General features: G+C 41.5%; 1 protein-coding gene across 2 annotated transcripts in view; it reads left to right on the top strand.

The window, feature by feature from the left end:
• ACSS1 (acyl-CoA synthetase short-chain family member 1) overlaps nucleotides 1–20,363 on the top strand; it is a 102,734-nt gene that overhangs the window by 65,082 nt on the left and 17,289 nt on the right. Inside the window, exons 9-11 of one of the 2 annotated variants that reach the window (XM_018573251.1) lie at nucleotides 5,245–5,357; nucleotides 6,309–6,435; nucleotides 9,536–9,663. In XM_018573251.1, coding sequence (XP_018428753.1) covers nucleotides 5,245–5,357; nucleotides 6,309–6,435; nucleotides 9,536–9,663 — 368 coding nt within the window. Of the gene's footprint in view, nucleotides 1–5,244; nucleotides 5,358–6,308; nucleotides 6,436–9,535; nucleotides 9,670–20,363 lie in introns of both variants that reach the window. The other variant, XM_018573259.1, reaches the window with a different exon arrangement.

Genomic DNA, 20,363 nt, shown 5'->3' with positions numbered 1-20,363 from the left:
CCAATTCAGAGATGATTTGAGGATCTACAGACAAGTGATACACAAATAAGATACATTTTTGTTAATAGTTGGGGTACTTGAATGTATTTTTAAGATTTAACTTGTGAGTTTAGTGTTACTTTAAACATACCGTAAAAATATATCTCTGATGCCAAGTCATCTTAAACGGTGGCACACCATAAAAAAAAGTTCAACATCCTTCTCCATTAAGACCTGATACAAAAAGGATTTTCTTAAAATACCAAAGCAATGTTATTTTTTCATAGCTATATTAGACACGATTATTATTAGTATTACTTATGGCTCCAAAAACAGTAGCATAAAAATATGACCTATCCACCCTTGATTTGAAATCCAGAGACTCCCTCTTTAATCCACTAGACAAAATTAATTTGGTGAAAGCTTCTTTGTAAAAAAAAACAAAAAACTGAAAACAACAATTAACTGCAAACCTGCCATCTATGTTCTGTCAGAGGGGCACGTAGGTAAACAGTGACAGAGGTGGAAGATTGTTGGATACAGCAAAATGAATTTACAACAAATTCTAAATAAAAATAAATATATAGTAAAAGTATTTTTTCAGGCTTACGAGTGAATAACTCGTGTGGTGAGTGGTTTAATTGTCATTACAGAATGATAAGCATCATACGTATTAACCATCTCTGCCTTCCAAGGGACCTACTGTACCAATTACAGTTGAGCTTTGTTTAAGGAGATTTGAAGCGATTAAGTTATGGTAATTAGTGGGGTCTCATTTGCATGTACTTAGTCAAATTAATTTGCAGAGATTTGCCTTAATATCTTTTTAATTTGTTAAGTGGTCCACGTGGATTCAGATTAATATTGTTTACAAACACAACCTACAAACTCCCAGTATCACAATGTTTTTTTTTTTTTTTTTTCTGACGCAATCGTATTGGCTACTCGGCCGCAAATGGTAGTTTAATGTATTAAAGGGTCCAATTAAGGCCGACCCTGCTAGGGGAAGTCTCTGAATGTATCTAATTCGGATCTTCTCAGAATAAGAATGATTAAGATTTGCGGGCAGCATAATCTCAGGATGCAGATAATGGGCAGCATATCCTATTGCTGTGTAATAAAAGTAATTTGGTGCCCCAAAGCTCTTTATATATTCACTTTACTGATAAGGCAATGGATAATTCTCTAGCTGGGATAAATGAGTTGACTTTGCTGAGGCTTAGTTAATTGCTCAAAATGGCTGCTTAGACTGTAACGGTGCATTTGTTTACTCGGTGGATATTCTGTTTTATTTTAACGTAATGATACTGTATCTGATAAAGCTGTGAGTTCCAATCCAGAAATGTACATAGAATAAACATTTACAGAAAACCTTTAAGGAGAGAGGTATGATTTTCTGCAATTGATGACATCCTACTGAAAATGCTTTCGTGGTTAAAGTGGCTTTAATACTTTACGAGTCACTAACCTAGCGCAAGGATGCAGTACTTTACAGATCACTGACTGAGAGCAATGATCAGAAGTCCTTACCCCCAGCGGTAGATGGCCCCTGCCTGCCGGATTGCATCTAGGAGGGGACGCAGGAGGGCCCGACGTCGGAGGGTGTTCCTGGAGATATCCGGCAAGATCTGGATCTGGGCCCCGTCAAACTCCACGGGTCTTTTCAACCAGGCCTGCCGCAGGATGTCTTCTTTCACTGTGTAGTAGTGCAGGCGGCAAAGAATATCCCGCGGGCGGGAAGGATCTGCAGGTGTAGGGCCAAGGGTGCGGTGGACCCTGTCCAGCAGAATGGCGTCCGGAGTGGCCTCTGGTAGAAGTGAGCCAAGAATGGCCTGTATGGTGGGCCGGAGGTCTGCAGGCAGGGTCGCCTCCGGGAGCCCCCGGATCCAGATGTTTTGGCGGCGGTTGCGGTCCTCCATGTCTTCCATCTGCAGCTGCAGGGCCGCGAGGTGAGGGGATGGGCCCGGCGGGGCCTGCTCCAAGCGCTGAACGCGAGCTTCGATCGCCGCACAGGACTCCGTAACCGTGGAAACCTCCGCGGACACCGCCTGAACCTCCTGCCGGACTTTATGTAGGTCTCGCTGTAGTGCGGCCTCCACCCTCGTGACCAGGGCCGCAAAGTCCTCCTTCGTGGGCAGATAGCGTAAGAGCGCCCAGAATTCCCGCGGGACATCCGTCGGCGGGTCTCGGGGCGGGGATTGATCCACATCCGTGGAGTCGTAGAGCCGCGGCGACCGCAAGCCTGATGGCAACCGCATTAGGGTCGGGGAGAGGGATCGGATGGAGCCGCGAGGCGAGGCCTGTGGTTCATCCTCCGTCGCCATATTGGATTGGTCGCGGCCGCGGGTCCTGGTTCTCGTTGAGGAGAAATAGCGCTGCAAGGACGGGGTACCTCCTTGCGAAGGGGTCCCCCCTCTTTCCTGCGTTTCGACATCGTCAGGTGAGTAAAAAAGGAGTAGGAGAAGTCGTGTTAGGTCGTCTGTAGGTTAGTGGTATCACGGAGCTCTCACTCTATGCAGCCTATTCCGCCATGTGCAGGACACGCCCCCAATAATGTGTGGATCTTAACATCAGTGTCTCTGGATGGAGCACAGACCTGTTCATATAGAAGAGATTGCCCTTGGAGATCTCACATTTTTTCCACTGTGAAACCACAGCAGCGGGTCCCAGTGCTCCTGGCCAAAGTAACTCAATCCACTCAGTCCAGAAAGAGAAAATTCAGGGCACTCGTGGCAAATCTCTTTTCTTTATGGTATCAAAAATAAAGAGAAATATCAGGGCACTCTCTTGTTTATTGTATCAAAAATAAAGAGAAATATCAGGGCACTCTCTTCTTTATTGTATCAAAAATAAAGAGACATTTTAGGGCACTCACGACAAATCATTCTTCTTTATTGTATAAAAAATAAAAATAAAATTCAGGGCCCTCACAGCAAATCAGTTTTATTTCTTGTATCAAAAAAACTTAGAAAAGGCTAAGAACAATTGTAAGCATCTGGCCAGCAACCGTTTCTTGTGCTGGATGCCAGTCATTGGCCCTATTGTTTTTATTTGTTTTTAGCTTTTGCTTCGTTTTTCTATATAATAAAGAAAATTGATTTGCCATGAGTGCCCTAAATGATCTCTTTTTGGACTGAGTGGAGAAGGATCAGAAGTTCTGACTCCATTTTCTGTATAATGTATATGGCCAAGGTGAGTAATTACTATAGATCATGCATATAAAGACATGCAAGTGCAATTTTCATGACCTAAATATGTAAAAAAGCCAACAGTGCTCCCAAAAGTCGTTATTACTGTTTGTAATTCTTCCACATAGTGTAGTACAATTTAATTTGTTTGTATTAAATCACTTACAATAAATGCTGCTTCTTGATGTTTAAAAGTTTTAGTTTCCTGAAGAAACAGCTGGTCCCCTAGGCACTGGTCATGATATCCTGTTTTAGGGTGGCTCCTTTCCCTTGCAGGGTCCTATGCAGGGCAGCCATCAGGGGGGTATGGCCGATACTCATGTAAGGGACCCGGGCAGCCTGGGAGGCCCGCCCGTGTCCCTTACTTGACTATCGACCGACGGTGAAGGGTGAGGAGGCGGAGGCCTGGCCGTAGCAGCGCAGGGCCCCAGCATTGCCGCTCCAGCGGCTTTGAGACAAGCTAGGGCCCCATCAGAGACGATGCACGTCTGATGTCGGACTGGCCGGAAGTGACGTCACGTTAGTGACGTGACGTCACTTCTGGCCGGTCCGGCAGCAGAGGAGGCCAGGCCATGTGTGCAGGTAAGAGGAGCCAGGAAGGAAGGAAGGAAGGAAAGGAGGGAGGGGAAGGATGCAGCCCTGACCAGCCCACCTGAGACCCCTTCAGAGCCCACCATAGACAGTCTCAGATGGGCTGTGCAGCATCTATGGCGGGCTCTGCAGGGTCACTCTTAGGTGGGTCCTGTGTCCAGCGCGTCACTAAGCCCTGCGTCCAGCACGTCACTAAGCCCTGCGCCCAGCGCGTCACTGAGCCCTGCGTACAGTGGCGCGGGGGGGCGCCAATCTAAAGCCGTGTAAGGGGCCACAAAATTTCTGATGACTGCCCTGGTCCTATGGCACCACCCTTGTGTGTAATAGTAAGCTGTGTGTGTCTTCACAAACAGAGACACAGCAGGGAAAGTCATCTGCTCCTTTCTCCCACTTCCTCCCTTCTCCCATCTCCAAGCTACTAGATCAATGGCTGCTGGAGACTGCTCTGTCCCTTGTGATCTTGTACTGGACAGGATGTTCAGGGAAGCTGAGCTGAAAAAGTTGTAGCTAGCTGTTCTCAAACATGATGTCTGTAAGTTCTTGGGTGAAAATATAAAGAAAAGAACCTGCTACTTGAATGGAATCCCAGATGTATTAAACTATGACCCCGCTCGGAGCGCCGCACACCGAGCAGCAGTGACGCGACGCTCGGCGAGGTAAGTAAGAAGACGCGCTGGCGCTGACTCGAGTATAAGCCGAGGGGGGCACTTTTCACCCAAAAAAATGGGCTGAAAATCTCGGCTTATACTCGAGTATATACGGTATTTTGTGCCTAGCACATTGTAGTACAATTTTTCCCAAACAGAAATCACATTCATGAAAAGTTTTCCATCCTGTGCCTCCAAATGTTATTGTCTATACAGGTGAACATGATGGTTGATTGACCCCATTGACTATTTGAAAATCAAAAAAAATAATTTTTTTGAACAGAATTCCACTGGTGTATGGTTAGCTCTGCTACCAATTACGGTTATCTTCCACTCAACACCAAAGCCATGTCAACAAATAAAGAACCTCTCAGACCCCATCCACATGGGGATATGTGGCATTCCTGCGGCAAGAACTTGCGTATCTCTGTGGCAGGATTGCCAAGTCTGCTGTGCCCGTTGAGTTGCTGCTGCGTACTCAATTAAGTAAATGACAAGGTGACAGCGAGTCATTGGATATCTACCTCGAACAGGAAGATGTAGCTGCTTGCTTTATACATCACTTTATAAAGCAATTCATCCAGTGCACGTCCTGTTGCCTTCCACAGTCTACACCACAGTTTCATTGAGCCATACAAGTACTCAGGCCTTTCCACCGTTATCCAATTACTAAACGTAACTCATCACAAACACAAGAAAAAGCCACTTCATGTGATTTTCAGCTACCAAATGTAAACATTAAAAAGAATATATGCTTACCTATTAATTGGGAAATTATGTCTTAAAATGTATTTCCGTTAAGCCCATTACTTGATTAAGTGGTACGCTCTGCTTTACAGAGACTGGTGGAATCTGCATCTCCCCTCGTCCCTCTGAACAAGAAGCTGAGGTTCTCCCTGGTATGGCTATGAGGCCTTTCTTTGGCATAAAACCCACGCTTCTAAATGAACAAGTAAGAGACTTTAAAATGTGTGCCCAGACAGTGATGTGACTTTATTGTCATTCCTGTATTTAAATATATGTAAGAAAATAGTTACTGTACAGGAGAAGCCTAACAAGACTGAACTGTGGCTGTTAGCATCATCCATAAAGTGACAGCAGGAGGACTTGGAACAAACTATGTAGTACAACAGGTGTTTACATTCCTCACCTGTTGACAATTGCCTTCATCTTTTTTTTTTCTTTTTAATAAACCAGTTAACTGTAGAGTGAAAGCATTCTCACACTTTCTCAAAGAGGACTGTTTGAATTACTTGCCTCTGGGCGCTCCTTGGCTTTTAGACTACAAGAAGGACTAGGAGGGCTAGGGACACCACTTGTTAAGACTACTACTGCTACTACAGCAGTGAAGACACTTGGCCTCCTTTAGGCTTCACAAAAATATATATATACTTTTAACCGCATGAGTTTGTCAGTCCCATGCCCAACCCCTATTTCGGGGTACTTTTTTTATGTCTGGCTCATTACCTGAGAGCTTCCTAACATGGGTGGCCCTTCTGATACCTATACTCTTCCTGCTGTAGCTCTTAGGATCATTCAACCTCACAAGTTAACTCAAAGCCTGTAAAGCTTTGCACTTTCTTTTCGGTAACTATGTGTTTATGATTCTGTGGATGCAGGTATTCAATGTATTTATTTATCTATTTGTTGAACTTGATGGACATGTGTCTGTTTTTCAACCTTCCTATATATATTCATGTAGTCTGTATGCAGCATAATCATAACTCAATTTGTTCTGCTTTTAAAGATAGCTAACATGATATACAGTAACTTTGTACCAGGAAGATAGTGTTGATAAGCCAACAATTACTACAATTATAGTTTATGTAAATATAGTTAGGCATGTGTAGTAGGATCTTGGACAGTAAAAGGAAAATGTTTTTTTTTTTTTTTTAATCACTAGGGTAAGGTCATTGAAGGTGGTGATGTTTCTGGTGCTCTGTGTATCGCACAGCCATGGCCTGGCATGGCAAGAACCATCTATGGAGATCATCAGAGATTTGTGGATGCTTACTTCAAGCCATTTCCTGGTAAGAATTTCAGCCATGTTGGTCAAACAATCTAGACGCCTATAAGCTATGTGGTAAACTGACAAACATGCACAATAATCAAATAATTTAGTTGAAGGTTTAGTACATGGTTGTCACTTCTACCTTACAGTATTGGGGCTCCATATTTTCATTACACCAAACACATTGCTTGCATGAAGTTTGCATGTTCACTCATGTATGACTGGACTTCCTCTGGAACAGACACTGTCTGTATGGAGTTTGTATGTTCTCCCCATGTCTGCATGGATCTTCTCTGGGACCTCCACTTGCATCCCACGATGTAAAGACATTCTAGAAAGCCAGTTGGCATCCATCCAAAAAACACAAAAGACAGCAGTGTGGTCTGTTCATGAGTGTATGAATGTAGTAGGCAGATTTGATTGTGGGCATCTCTGTAGGACAGGGACTGGAAATGCAAACAGTTCATGTTTCAATGCTAAGTAAAATATAATAAATAAAAAGAACATTTGCCTTGAACTCAACATGATGATTCTATCACTAGATTTATAAGCACCTTTAGATAGCAAGGCAGTAGAACCTCATGATTGAAGGTAGTAAAAGACAAATGGCCTCATTTACTAACCTGCAGCATGCAATATTAATACCCAGAATATTTTTACATCTGATTCAGGGCTTCTGAACTCAGACCAGTGTAAAGAAGCCAGGAGCACTACCCCCTCTTGTCACTATCTTAAAGTGACATTAAACCCTCAGATTTTTTAACATAAAACAATACTGTAATGTGTGCCTTACTATAATCCATGGTTGTTTCCCTTCTCTTTGCTGCTCTTCCTTTTAAATCCTCATGTCTTCTCATGCTTGGGGAGAACTTCCCTTTTCAGCTCAGGGCCTCTTCCTGTAGTGCTGGCTCAGGTTACAAGCCTATACAAACGGATACACAGACACCGTGTATCCATTCCTGAGACAAGGCAGTCTGCTGCAAAACAGAAGTTCTGCAGAGCATGAGAACAGATACAGATTTAAAAGGAAGAGCAGCAAAGAGAAGGGAAACAACCATGGATTACAGTAAGGCACACATTACAGTATTGGTTTATGTTAAAAAATCTGAGGGTTTAATGTCACTTTAAGTAGGATACCTAATCTGGTATTGCAATCAATAATGTAAAGCAGAGAACCCAGGGACCCTTCTTCATAATTCCTGGCACCCTTTAAGCCATTCATCTACCTGTTTCCTCCTTACCCGATGGCTAGGAAGACGAACCTGTGCTTTCTCTATGTATACACTGGATGGTTTGAAGTCCTGAGCAGGATAACCCTTAAAGCTGAACTCCAGGATCCTGCCCTTTTTTGACCCTTGGCTCCCTTTCCCTATGCATCGTATGAATGCTTTAATATTTTTTACAACTAATGCCTTACTTTTAGAGCGATTCATGTTTTTAGTTTATGTGACACCATTAGCTCCATCCTGAACGTCTACTATGTCTGCGTGCCAGGGCGAGCATCCAGGTAGGTGGTGCAAGAAACTACATTTTCCACGTGACCTTAATTCACTGCCGTAAATGCCCACATAGCCTGCTGTACACAGCTATCAGTGCAATTGTTATGTGCCTCAATTGTCAGTAAGTACTGGAATATTGTACCCACCCACAGAAGGAGTGTCACTGCTCTCCTTCAGCAAACTACAGGTCAGAATAAACATACCCAGAAGCTATTTCTCCCTATGGAAAAAACAGAGGTGCTGGTTCCACAAACCAGAACATAGAAAAAACAGGGGGTATGAGGGAAAGAGGGTAAATAAACTAAAAACAAAAATGGAGAGCATTTTGACACTAGGTGATAAATAACATTCCTCCTGGCTGGAGTTCAGCTTTAATTAAGCAAAATAAACTTTTGTTCATTTTGCTATTGTCAAAAACTGAAAAATGTTTAACAAAACAGTCCAAAACCAAAAGCAATGCCACATGAAAACTTTTAGCATAAAAATGCTTCATCCATAAATCAAAAGTATGCATTTGTTTTTAGGCCTCATTTATACCTTAGCGTGCAATTACATTACATAACGCTTTAGTCAGGACTGGTTTTATTTTTTTTTTACTGTAACCAGAAACATGAATGATTCAGATACTGTAAGACTGCTATGTAACAACACAATCTTACAGCACTGGTTAATGATCAATACACTGACTTTGTATTTTACTTCCATTTCACTGGAGATTAGTGTAATGAGCAATGATAACCATGTATGGAGACTCTGATTAAAAAGAGTACTAATAAAAGCGAGACAGTTATTCACTAAAAGGGAACTAGATATATTCAGACATATCTTTTGCTGGTTTATTGAAAAGCAAGAGTAACTAAAAAGAGTAGCAGGAAACACATTGATATGTATAAAAAAAAGCAAAAGAGGGGTAAAAAAACAACAAATTCTCCAGCAACTAATTTTGCCAGCTAGAAAGCTAACTCAATTCAAAATCTTTTGTAATAAAATAGGGGCTGTAAAGTCATTCATTTGCAACTGGCCCCCATTGCCGCGTAGTCACAAGGGTAAACCATTTACAGACCCTATGGATAGGAACCAGTATTGTGTTACAAACAAATATAATTGAGAACAGAGTTTACTTAGAGGTTAGCCTAGGACAGGGGTAAGCAAACTCCTGCCCTCCAGCTGTGGTGAAACTACAAATCCTATCATGTATCTGCCTTTGGGAGTCATGCCTGTGGCTGTCAGAGTCTTACAATGCCTAATGGGATTTGTAGTTGCGCCGCAGAGGGCCAGAGTTTGCCTAACCATGGCCTCGAAAACCAGATTTTGTCAAAGACCTGCAAAAAGAGTGTGCATCAGACAGTGCAAATAGATAAACCTTCAAGTAGACCATCAATTTATAACCAGGACATTATCTTACCTTAGATGGATAGCTTTAGTTGGTTTACTCTGCAGTGTAGATAATAATAAAATAATATTATATTGTGTTCTGGTCACTTAAGATAATGAAGGGTTTGATGGGTTTGTGCTCCATGTTTATGTAGAGAGTAACAATCAGTTCAAAAAAATATTTATTAAATGTAGTAATGATTTGATTAACTTACTTTACATTTTATTGTTTTCTAATTCTTCCAGGCTACTACTCTACTGGGGATGGAGCTTACAGGTCAAATGAAGGGTATTATCAGATAACAGGGCGAATGGATGATGTGATAAATATCAGTGGGCATCGGTTGGGCACGGCAGAAATTGAAGATGCAATGGTAAATGTGAAAACAATAAGTATTAACATAAAGTTATTTTCTATGTTAAAGTGACACTAAGCTCAGGACTTAAATCTTACAAATGCATTCAAGTACCCCAAATATAAAGAAAAATGTATCTTATTTGTGTATCACCCGGCTGTAGATGCTCAAATCATCTCTGAATTGGTGCTGACACTGTCCTTCCTTCTGGAGGGTGGCTACTTTTGCTTCCCATGGTTCCTGTGTGTGTTGTAAAGTAGCCACCACTCCAACACAGGGACTATGGGGAACAGTGTCAGCTTCAATTCAGAGATGATTTGAGGATCTACAGCCGAGTTATACACAAATAAGATACATTTTTGATAATAGTGCATTTTAAATACAATTTTGTCTGCCAGTGTTGTTAATGGTAATGTTATATATCAACCAAAATGAAAACATTTATGTAGACTTGAAAAGGAAGGTATTTGAAGACCACAAAGGGCTCCAGGAACACTACTACTAGATATAAAGTATATACATAATTGCCTTCCACAAAGAAATGGATCAAAGTTTTAGAGTTCAGTCATATCTTTGTGTTTTGGTGTATAGGAGGTGTGCATTTAGTCTAAGTCTAAATACAATTTAAAACCTAGTTATCTGTTATCTGCTAGATTTATAAAGCCATTTAGACTTACATCCAGGCTCTAATCCCCTCATAAACCAAAAAAGTGTGGTGTTCCTTGCATTGAATGTATGACCAAACAATGGTGTCACCCAGCCAACCCAGTCACTTTCCACTTTAATGGAGAATCCAGCAAGGGGGTATAAAAGTCACCACTGATTGGCATAATGAAAACCAGTGAGCGGTGGGGGAACAAAGGGAAGGCGCATAAGTGCTGCTGGTGAGTCTACCATTAAAGTGAATCCTAATTGGAACAGCACAGACTCATCAATAACAAAAACACAAAAAAACCCATATCAATGGAAATATCAATGGAATATCAATGTACCATTTAAGCTTTTTTTCACCTTCTCCTTTGCCTGATGCCCCTTCCTCACCCCTGTTATGACTTTTTCTTATTAGCGGATTGTTGCTGTTGTTACATTATCTCTTTCCTGATAGACATTTTCTTTAAGAGGTGTGCCCAGAACATATTTATTTCTGAGCTCCAAAATTTTATAGCCAACCCCTTCCCCCATTAGGACTGCTTCCTTAGAGCCCTTGCTAGGCTGCTGGGAGGCTTTTTCTTAGTTTGTTTCCCCTTTTTACTTTTCAGCCTATATTGTCATTTTAAGCCCCTTAGGCTTTCCCCCACTTACCTTCGTATCTTTTTCTGCTTGGTTCTATTCTTCCCCCTTCCCCTTTTCTCTTCTTTCCGTTTTCCCCCTTCCTTGCCTTGCTGACTATCTCTAGTCTTTCTTTTCTGATTGCTTCCCTTCCTGCCCGGCCCCTGTCGTTATGCCTTTCACTGTGGACCTATCCTCCAAATCCAGTATTTCCATCTCGATAAATGTGACATCTTGGAATGTTCAAGGACTCAACATACCAGGTCCAGACTTCTCGGTAAATTGGTGAGACTGCGAGTTCATGTGTGTTTCCTCCAAAAACCCACTTTAGAGAGGGGAGTGTGCCCAAATTGCAGAACCATAGATTTCCTGTAGCGTTTCACAGTACCAATACCTCCTCAAAATCTAGAGGGATTAGTATTCTTCTCTTCTGGTCCTTAAATTGGACCTATTCTGATCATGCTGCGGATCTCCAAGGGCGGTTTTTATTCCTCAAAGGTACTATCAACGGGGAGAAGGTCAACCTGGCCAATCTATACCTGCCTAATTCCAACCAAATAGGGGATCTGGGAACATTCCTATCCGACTTAGGGAGTTTGCGGAAGGTGCGCTATTCCTTGGAGGTGACCTGAATGTTGCCCTGGACCTGTTCCTTGATCTCTCACGTGGCACATCCCATCTTTCCTTTGCCTTTCTCAAGCAATTCAAACATATCCTACATGCCTATCGTTTAGTTGATGTCTGGAGAGTCCTCCACCCAGATGCACACGACTACACACATTATTTGACCACACACGATTCTTATGGTGGACCTATCCAGCATAGGTTAACTTGAGTGAAGGTGTTTCCTTGGGAGCTGAATAGTGTGTGGTTAATGATGGCAGCACAGGGTTTAGGATAAGGGAGCAAAGACAGGAGATTGGTAATTCAGTTAGGAGAGCAGAGTAAATCAGGCTCACAATTCAGGATGGAGAGCAGAGTTAATGTAGCTGGCAGTTCAGGATGGAGAGCAGATCAGCAGGCTTCACAAAAGTTAGTAGAAGGAGAGAGAAGGGAGGTTGAAGATTCCTGGCGTCAGGCAAATTGCTTAAACGCCGTGTGTCTGGAATCTCTTGGCTTTAACTGCTAGGGGAGTGGAGCTGAGTGAGGTGACTGGAGCTCAGCAATGGACCCGGAAGTTGTGGAACATGGAGCAAGGAAGGTAAGTACCCCCCCAGCCCACAAGAGACCCCCACCGGGAGTCATTTCTGCCTTTGGTTTGTGAGGATAACGTGAATAGAAGGATTTAATAAGTCTAGGAACATGTACATTAGAAGCATCCGCCCAGGAATCTTCTTGAGGCCCATAAGATTTCCATTAAATACTGTAATTTATTCCTCCTCTTTCTAGAGTCCGAAATGTTATTAATTTCATTCTTGGTCTTGAACAAGTATTGGTGGTGCTGGAGGTGGAGACCTGTTTGGGAATAAATTTTGTTTGTGAGGTTTCAATAGTGCAACATGGAAAGTGCGGTGAATGGAAAGTGCGGTGGAAGAGAGAGACGGATAGTTGACTGGTTAATAATCTTCTGAATTGGGAAAGGACCAATGAATAGACTACTTAACTTCTCCGAAGGGGTTTTCAGGTTAAGATTTTTAGTGGACAGCCAGACTAAATCAACAATTTGGTTGGGAGGAGATTCTCGTCTTCAAAGGTTGAGCTTTTGTAAGATTGGTTTTTAGTTGGTTAGAAACTTTATGTAAGCGTTTAGTGTAAACCTCGGCTGCTGGATTGTTTATTTGTACGAACTCTGGTGGAAAAAGATTAGGATAAAACCCTTAGTTGGAGAAAAAAGGTGTTTGATTCGTAGAAGCACTAAGAGTGTTGTTGTAGGAGAACTCAGCTAAAGAAAGTAAATTCCACCAATCATCTTGAAGATGAGTGCAGTAACATCGTAAGTATTACTCAAGACGGCGGTTTATTCTTTCAGTTTGTCCATTTGTTTGTGGATGATAGGCACTTGAGAGACGATTTTCAATTTGTAGTTTCTTGCAAAGAGATCTCCAGAATTTGGATACGAACTGTGTCCCGCGATCTGAAATTATTTGATTTGTATCAGAGCATTAGAAGTTTCTTTTGAACTAGGTAATTTTTTCAAAGGTACAAAGTGGGCCATTTTTGTGAGAAGATCTACAATGACCAAGATAGTGTTATGATTGTGGGAAGATGGTAAGTCCACTATGAAATCCAAGGCGATAGTCTCCCATGGTTTGTCAGGAATGGGTAAATTTGTTAGAAGTCCATATGGCCATTGTGTCTCATGTTTTGAACGTGTGCATATCAAACAGGAAGAGACGTATTTGTGAACAATCTTAGTCATATTTGGCCACCAAAATTGTGGGCGTAACAATTCCAATGTTCTTGTGCTACCTGGATGTCCTGCAAAGGAGCGTTATGTAGCAATTTTAGAATTTGAGTTTGAAAGATAGAGTTACATAGAGTTTAAACCCTTTGTACAGGAATCCTTCTTCATCTGATTGTAAATCAGATGGTACGGCGGATGAAACTGATTGTAATGCTCGTTTAAGTTCTTCCTTTAGGTTCAAAGTTACACTTATTATCTTCTCTTGTGGAATGATTGAAGTTGATGGTTTACTAGTAGTTGTGGGTTCATCTTGTCTTGAAAGTGAGTCAACCTTCCCATTTTTTGCACCCGGTCTGTAGGTAATAATGAAGTCAAAACGATCAAAGAAAAAGCTCCAACTGACTTGTCTTGCCGAGAGTGTTTTGTTAGTCTTAAGATATTACAGATTTTGATGAACAGTGTAAATAATGACAGGATTGGTAGTGCCTTCTAAGAGATGTCTCAAGTTTTCAAGGGCACACTTAATTGCCAGCAATTCTTTTTCTCACACCGGATAGTTAATCTCTGCTTCATTTAATGTTTGTAAAATGCTACAGCATGGAGTAGGAATGAAGAAGATTTATTTTGTGAAAGTACAGCTGTTATGGCTACTTGAGAGGCATCTACTTCAAGCATGTACTGTAATCTGGGTAGGTGTAGGATAGGTGCCGTCATAAAAAGATGTTTTAATTGTTCAAACGCTTGTTGTGTATCAGTGTTCCAATAATATTTTGTGGTAGTACTGGCTAATTTAGTTAGAGGTTTCACTATGGCGGAGAAGTTCTTAATACGTTTTCTATAAAAGTTTGCGAAGTCCAGAAATCTTTGTATAGCTTTCCTGGTATGTGGGATTGGCTAATTTAGGATGCATTTAACCTTGTCTTGGTCCATCTGAATCCCATTTGCAGAGATGATGTAACTCAGAAAGGAGATATCAGGAGCTTCAAAAATGCATTTCTCGAGTTTTGCATATAATTTATGAGCCCTTAATCTGGATAGAACCCATCTGACGTGTTTTCTATGGTCGATTAGATTGTTGGAGTAGATGAGAATATTGTCCAAGTAAATGACGACACAGACATCAAGAAGATCCCTGAATATATCATTGATGAAGAATTGGAAAGTTGCTGGAGCATTACATAGCCCAAAGAGCATTACTGAGTATTCAAACAAGCCATGTCTTGTGCAGAATGCAGTCTTCCATTCGTCTCCAACTCTTATCTGAATTACGTTATAGGCTCCTTTAAGATCTAATTTAGTCAAAATTTGAGCTGATTGCAGCCGCTCTAATAACTCCAGGATGAGTGGGAGTGAATATCTGTTTTTTATTGTAATTTTGTTCAGTTGCCTGTAGTCAATGATAGGTCTAAGACTGTTATTTTTGTTCCTGGCAGAAAACATTCGATCTCCAGCAGGAGAAGTAGAAGGTCTGATGAGACCTTTCCTTAAGTTTTCATCCTGGTATTCTGTTAGATGGTTAAGTTCTGGTTGGGATAATAGGTAAATCTGACCGAAGGGCAAAGTACTGCCTGGAATTAAATCTTTGGGCAATCATACGGTCGGTGAGGTGGTAATTTTTCCACCATCTTTTTTGCTGAACACATCAAAAAAATATTCATGTGTTTCTGGTATCTCAGGAGTGGAGGTTTCTGGTATCTCAGGAGTAGAAACTTGCAAAACTGGCAAGATAGTATAGCATATCTGTAAACAATATGTAGAATTAGGTTGGAAGGATAGAGTCTGCCACAAGAAAGTGGGCTTATGTAATGTAAGCCATGACAGTCCTAAAATGATTGGGAAGTGAGGTGAGGGAATAGCATCAAAAGATATGAATTCCACATGATTGTTGTCTGTGACTACCATAAGTGGTTGTGTTTGATGGGTAATTGGGCCTGATGAAATTGTTTTGCCGTCAGTAACTCTTAACGGAGACCAGAGAGAGTTTTTCAATTATTGACATTTTATTTTGTATTTACAGTTGCAAAATCAATAAAGTTCCCAGAGGCTCCAGAGGCTATTGGCTATTGCAATTTAAAATAACCAATAACAGGCTGGCTATTGCTCCAAGCCACTTCCTGCTGTTTTGACATTGAGCTGCCTCAGTAGCTGAATCCAGTGAAGTGGAAAGGTGAAACTAGGGGTCTAAAAGTCCCCTAATGTCACCTTAAAGAGAACCTTTCACCTCCCATGTGCTATCACATAGGGGCTTGGGGGACCCCCCATGTGATAGCAATGAAGTTAAAAAAAAATTAAGAAATAAAAGTTAAATTAAAAAAAAAATGAATACAGGGATGTATAAAAAAAGATTTTGGAAATGCTAGAGAATGGCTTAAATAATGCATTACACTAAAAAATAAACCTATTCAATTTTAGTTGACTAAAATCGACTTTCATTTTCTTCGACTACAATCAACTTGAATTTCATCGACTAAAACGAGCCTAAAATAAAAATTAATCTGGTGACTAAAATGCGACTAAAAATAAAAATAAATTTTCGTCAAAAGACTAAGACGAAAATGAAATTTGGTGCCAAAATTAACACTGCTCTGGTCCAACATTTGAATTCGGCTATGTAATCTTCAACAGGTCTATTACCCGGTTTCAAGGCCCTTATAGCTGGCTCTACGGATAGCTTTTTGCTGGGGTCATCGTACAATAATGACAGCTAAGAAATTTGTGAAGGAGTTTAATATAGGATCCTCCTTCTCATGGTAATTATTTGCCCAAGCCCTTGGTTCCCCTCTACGGTTGGAAATAAGAGTGCAGACTTTTATTCTGTCGGTAGAATATCTCCTGGGTTTTAGATCACACAAAAGTTTACATGCATTTATAAACTCTCTACATTGGTTTCTGTCCCTGGGGGATAGGTCAGGCGGTCTAATTTTTGTTTTAGAAAGCTCACTTTGGGGTTGTCTGGTAGACAAATTTTGAGAGATATAAAGTCTAAAATTTTGATTCTCCAACTGGAGAACGTTTACATTTTGGGTGAGGGAGTCCAGTCTCTGTGTTAAATTTACCATACGGGCAACGGCATCCGCTGGATCCATTTTTTATTTATTTATGCATGTGTCACTGGACCTCAACTGTGGCTGCAACCTTGCAACTACAGCAATACAAAACTGAACAGACAGTCATCTTCCACATAAGAAATTACCGTTAGAGTAGCAATAACAGTCCAAGAGACCATCTGGGTTGCTTGACCATATTACTTCATATAGGCATGACCATGCGTTAGTAGTGACTAAACAGTCGACACAATTGGAATTAATACAGAAAGGAAATCCACAACTGGATTGCGATAATTCTCTCTAATAAAACTTAAGAGTCACTTAATCCAAAGAATTAACAAAATAAGGTAGACAAGTATAGTAGGTTGTAAAGTACTTGCAGTTAAGAGCATCAGTAGTATAGGATTGAATGATGATGGATTCAGGATGTCCCATTCAGTTCACAGTTGTTTAACAGGTGATCCTCTTTACTCTGTGCAGCATGGGTTAACTTGAGTGAAGGTGTTTGCTTGGGAGCTGAGTAGTGTGTGGTTAATGATGGCAGCACAGGGTTTAGGATAAGGGAGCAAAGACAGGAGATTGGTAATTCAGTTAGGAGAGCAGAGTAAATCAGGCTCACAGTTCAGGATGGAGAGCAGAGTTAATGTAGTTGGCAGTTCAGGATGGAGAGTAGATCAGGAGGCTGCACAAAACTCAGTAGAAGGAGAGAGAAGAGTGGTTGAAGATACCTGGCATCAGGCAAATTGTTTAAATGCCTTGTGTCTGGAATCTCTTGGCTTTACCTGCTGAGGACGTGGAGCTGAGTGAGGTGGCTAGGGCTTAGCCCTGGACCCGGGAAGTTGTTGAACATGGAGCGAGGAAGGTAAGTTCCTTACACCTGAAGACCTACCAGAGGGCTTAATTGTTCCTCTGAAGAAGTTCCGGGTTATCTCAGAAACTGGGAGAGGGCCTTGTGCCTATTTACTCCATGTAAACCACCTGTCGAAATGTCGCTATAGGACATCACTCTTGGTTCATTTGATCAACGCGGCGAGAGTTTGTATTCCACTCTGCTGGAAACGGACCTCCCCACTCTCCCTCGCTCTATAGTGTAAAAAGGTCCAAGAGATGTTTACTATGAAGTATGAAGGACTTGACTGCGCCTCTCCACCATTGAGAGGAAGCCTTCAGAAAGACATGGTTTTACTAGCATGACTTTACCTTTGCTTCTGAATATAAGTCACTCCTGGGCCAGGACCCTGACGGCGTGTAGGATGGTTGGCTGTACGGCAGGGGCTGGATCTTCTGGTTCTTTTTTTCTCTTCTTCTTTGCTTTGCTCTCTTCCTCCTTTTCCCCTTCCTTTTAACCTGCATACTCTCCTTGTTCCCCCACTTTTGTTTCCTGTGGGTTAGTTGTTTCTCAGTTAAAAATCCGTTATAAAAAGCCGTGGGAATATAGGAGCAAACGAAGCACAGTTTATTATGTCGTTTTCTCGTGTGCTTTATGCTCTCTTCTTATTGCCCATTTTTTCGTGATAACGTCAGGAATTTATGTTCTTGTTTCTGTTTATTTCTACACAACCAATATCTTGTGACGATGACCTTGTTTTTTACGGACTTATATCTCCATTTGCGCTTGTTGTTTTCTTTCTGTACTTTTGTTACGGCAATTATAAATAAATATTTTTTTTTAAATGTACCCTTTAAAAGCCACAAATTATATCATACAAATCCAACTTTTCTCAAGAGAACGTTACTGTAAATAGAGGTCAATAATGAAAGTACCCAAATAACTTCCAGTATTGAGTACAATGACATTTCTTTCACATTAATTATAAATCTAAATACAGTAATGCATTTTATGATGCTATATGCTGTCTTTGACTTGCAGACCTATCAGATCCCTAAGGCAACTGAAACAAAATGTCTATATGTTTACAAATGTTTAGTCTCAAGACAACCAGGTCATTGTTTATTGGTGGCAAGTGAGTATAAAAACCCATAGACTTCACAGTGCCCTATGGAATGAGCAAATTCAAGTGTACATTTGGGTAACATCCAAGATTGAATGTTAATAGGTATAGACTATCTACAACTAGGATTTTTCTGGTGCCACAATGATGTACCATTCAGATGTAACTTTGCAGTTAAAATATAACTTTGTACAAATTTATGTAAAAACACAAAAATCCAATAGAGTGAAAGCACATGCTGGATTATCAGGGTAAAGGACAATTATCATGGAAAAGGTTATCAAAGTAGGTAAGATACATTGGGGTTAATAGTGAGGTACGGCACTAACTCCACGTGTTTCTCAGACAATCTACTTCATGAGGAAGCTTGAGTGTTTCTAAAAATACGTGTGCATATTGAGTAGTTGCAGGCCAAATTCAGCCCTACAATGGGATAGGACTTAAAAAACAAGGAACCACTTGTTTCATAAAGATGATCTGAGTGAACAAAAAATCTCCAAAACACCTGAAATGTTGCTGTGGTTGATGTATTCCTCTAATGGAAAACCACACCAAGTTGTATTGATACCCCACATAATTGGATTCACCACCACCGACAGAAAGATTAGGGCGGTGATGGCTAACGTTTTTGAGCCCGGGTGCGCAAACTGCAACACAAAATCAATGTATTTATCTCAAAGTGCCAACACTGAAAATAACTTTGGTATTGTGTTTTATTTTGGGCACTGGGGTTTAAAAAATTATCAGCATCACTGCCTTAGGCAAAATAGGGAAAAACTCATATTCAAACATTTAAACATTTGATTCATTATTTATTATTTTTTACTTTTTTTTACCACTTTTTTAATTTTTTTGTTTTATTTTTTAACCACTTGCCGTCCGCCCGTTGTAAAAAAACGGACGGACGGCACTGCTGCATTGGCGGGTTGCCGTCTCCAGACGGCATTTTTTTTCTGCTCGCGCGCGCCCCTTAGCGGGCACGCACGGGCAGAAAAGACCCGACCAATGCAAACACCCATTACCGGGTGTTTCACATATAGACGATCGGCGGCTCCATAGCCTGCCTATCGTCTATATGTGCTCGTTTTTTCGCCCCCCCCCCTGACCCCTCACCTGCAATCCCGGGATCCGCTGCCCAATCTGCGGCCCAGGACCGGCTCGGAGGGCGTCAGGAGGAGGAGGACGGGAGATCAGCTCCTTGCTGTCTCCCTCCGGGCTGTGAATGCAGAAGTGATATGTGTTACATCACTTTTGTATTATTTTTACTTTTTTATCACTTTTTATTTTTTTAATTGTTTTATTTAAATTCTTTTCACTTAAATTTATTGTGCCAGAAAGGGAATAACAAGCCCCTTTGTGATAGCATTTGGAGATGACAGGTTCTCTTTATTGAAGGAGTTTGAGCACAGCACTGTGACAGCTGAGGTGGGGAGGTTCACACAGAGCAGACCGGAGAACGGACGTTCTCTGTGGGGGGGGGGGGGGGCAGACCATGGAGGAGGGGGACAGGCCTGCAGGCTGCATACAAGGGATCTCGGCGGCATTGCAGAGATCATTTGTACTAAACGAGCAGTAGCTTCCCTGCTCTACATTTAGCCCTGTTTTCATGAAATGCAGGAAGCCCCTGCCTAGGCTCACGTGCCACCAGAGGAGCCTGTGCATGCCCTCTGCGGCACATGTGCCAAAGGTTCGCCAGCACTGGACTAGGGTGAGGAACCGTGCCTTGATCTGACTAATGCATGTAATAAATAACATATCATATACAGGCTTTGGACCATTTGTGAAATGCAATATCATTCTCTTGCAGAGCCTATTTATATTCAGTCATGGATATTACCCAAATATACACTTGAATGTGCCCATGACATAGGGCATTGTGTAGTCTGTGGAGTTGATTTACTAAGTCAAATAGGCTCCTTACTTTTCAAGGGAATTTGCACTTTGCAGTGGAAGTTTTCCCTTAGCTTAGTAAATGTGGTGAAATTTCAGCGGGAAATGGCCGTTTTTTAAAAACAGGCAGCGATGCCTGTTACCATACAAGCGATCCGCTGGCTTTAGAGTCGGCGGATCGCGTGTATGGGGTGCCGATCGGTCCCCCCTCCGCGG

Source organism: Nanorana parkeri, unplaced genomic scaffold, assembly GCF_000935625.1.
Source record: "Nanorana parkeri isolate BGI_ZX_2015 unplaced genomic scaffold, ASM93562v1 scaffold46, whole genome shotgun sequence".
Taxonomy (NCBI): domain Eukaryota; kingdom Metazoa; phylum Chordata; class Amphibia; order Anura; family Dicroglossidae; genus Nanorana; species Nanorana parkeri.
This window is presented reverse-complemented; position numbering and strand designations above follow the sequence as displayed.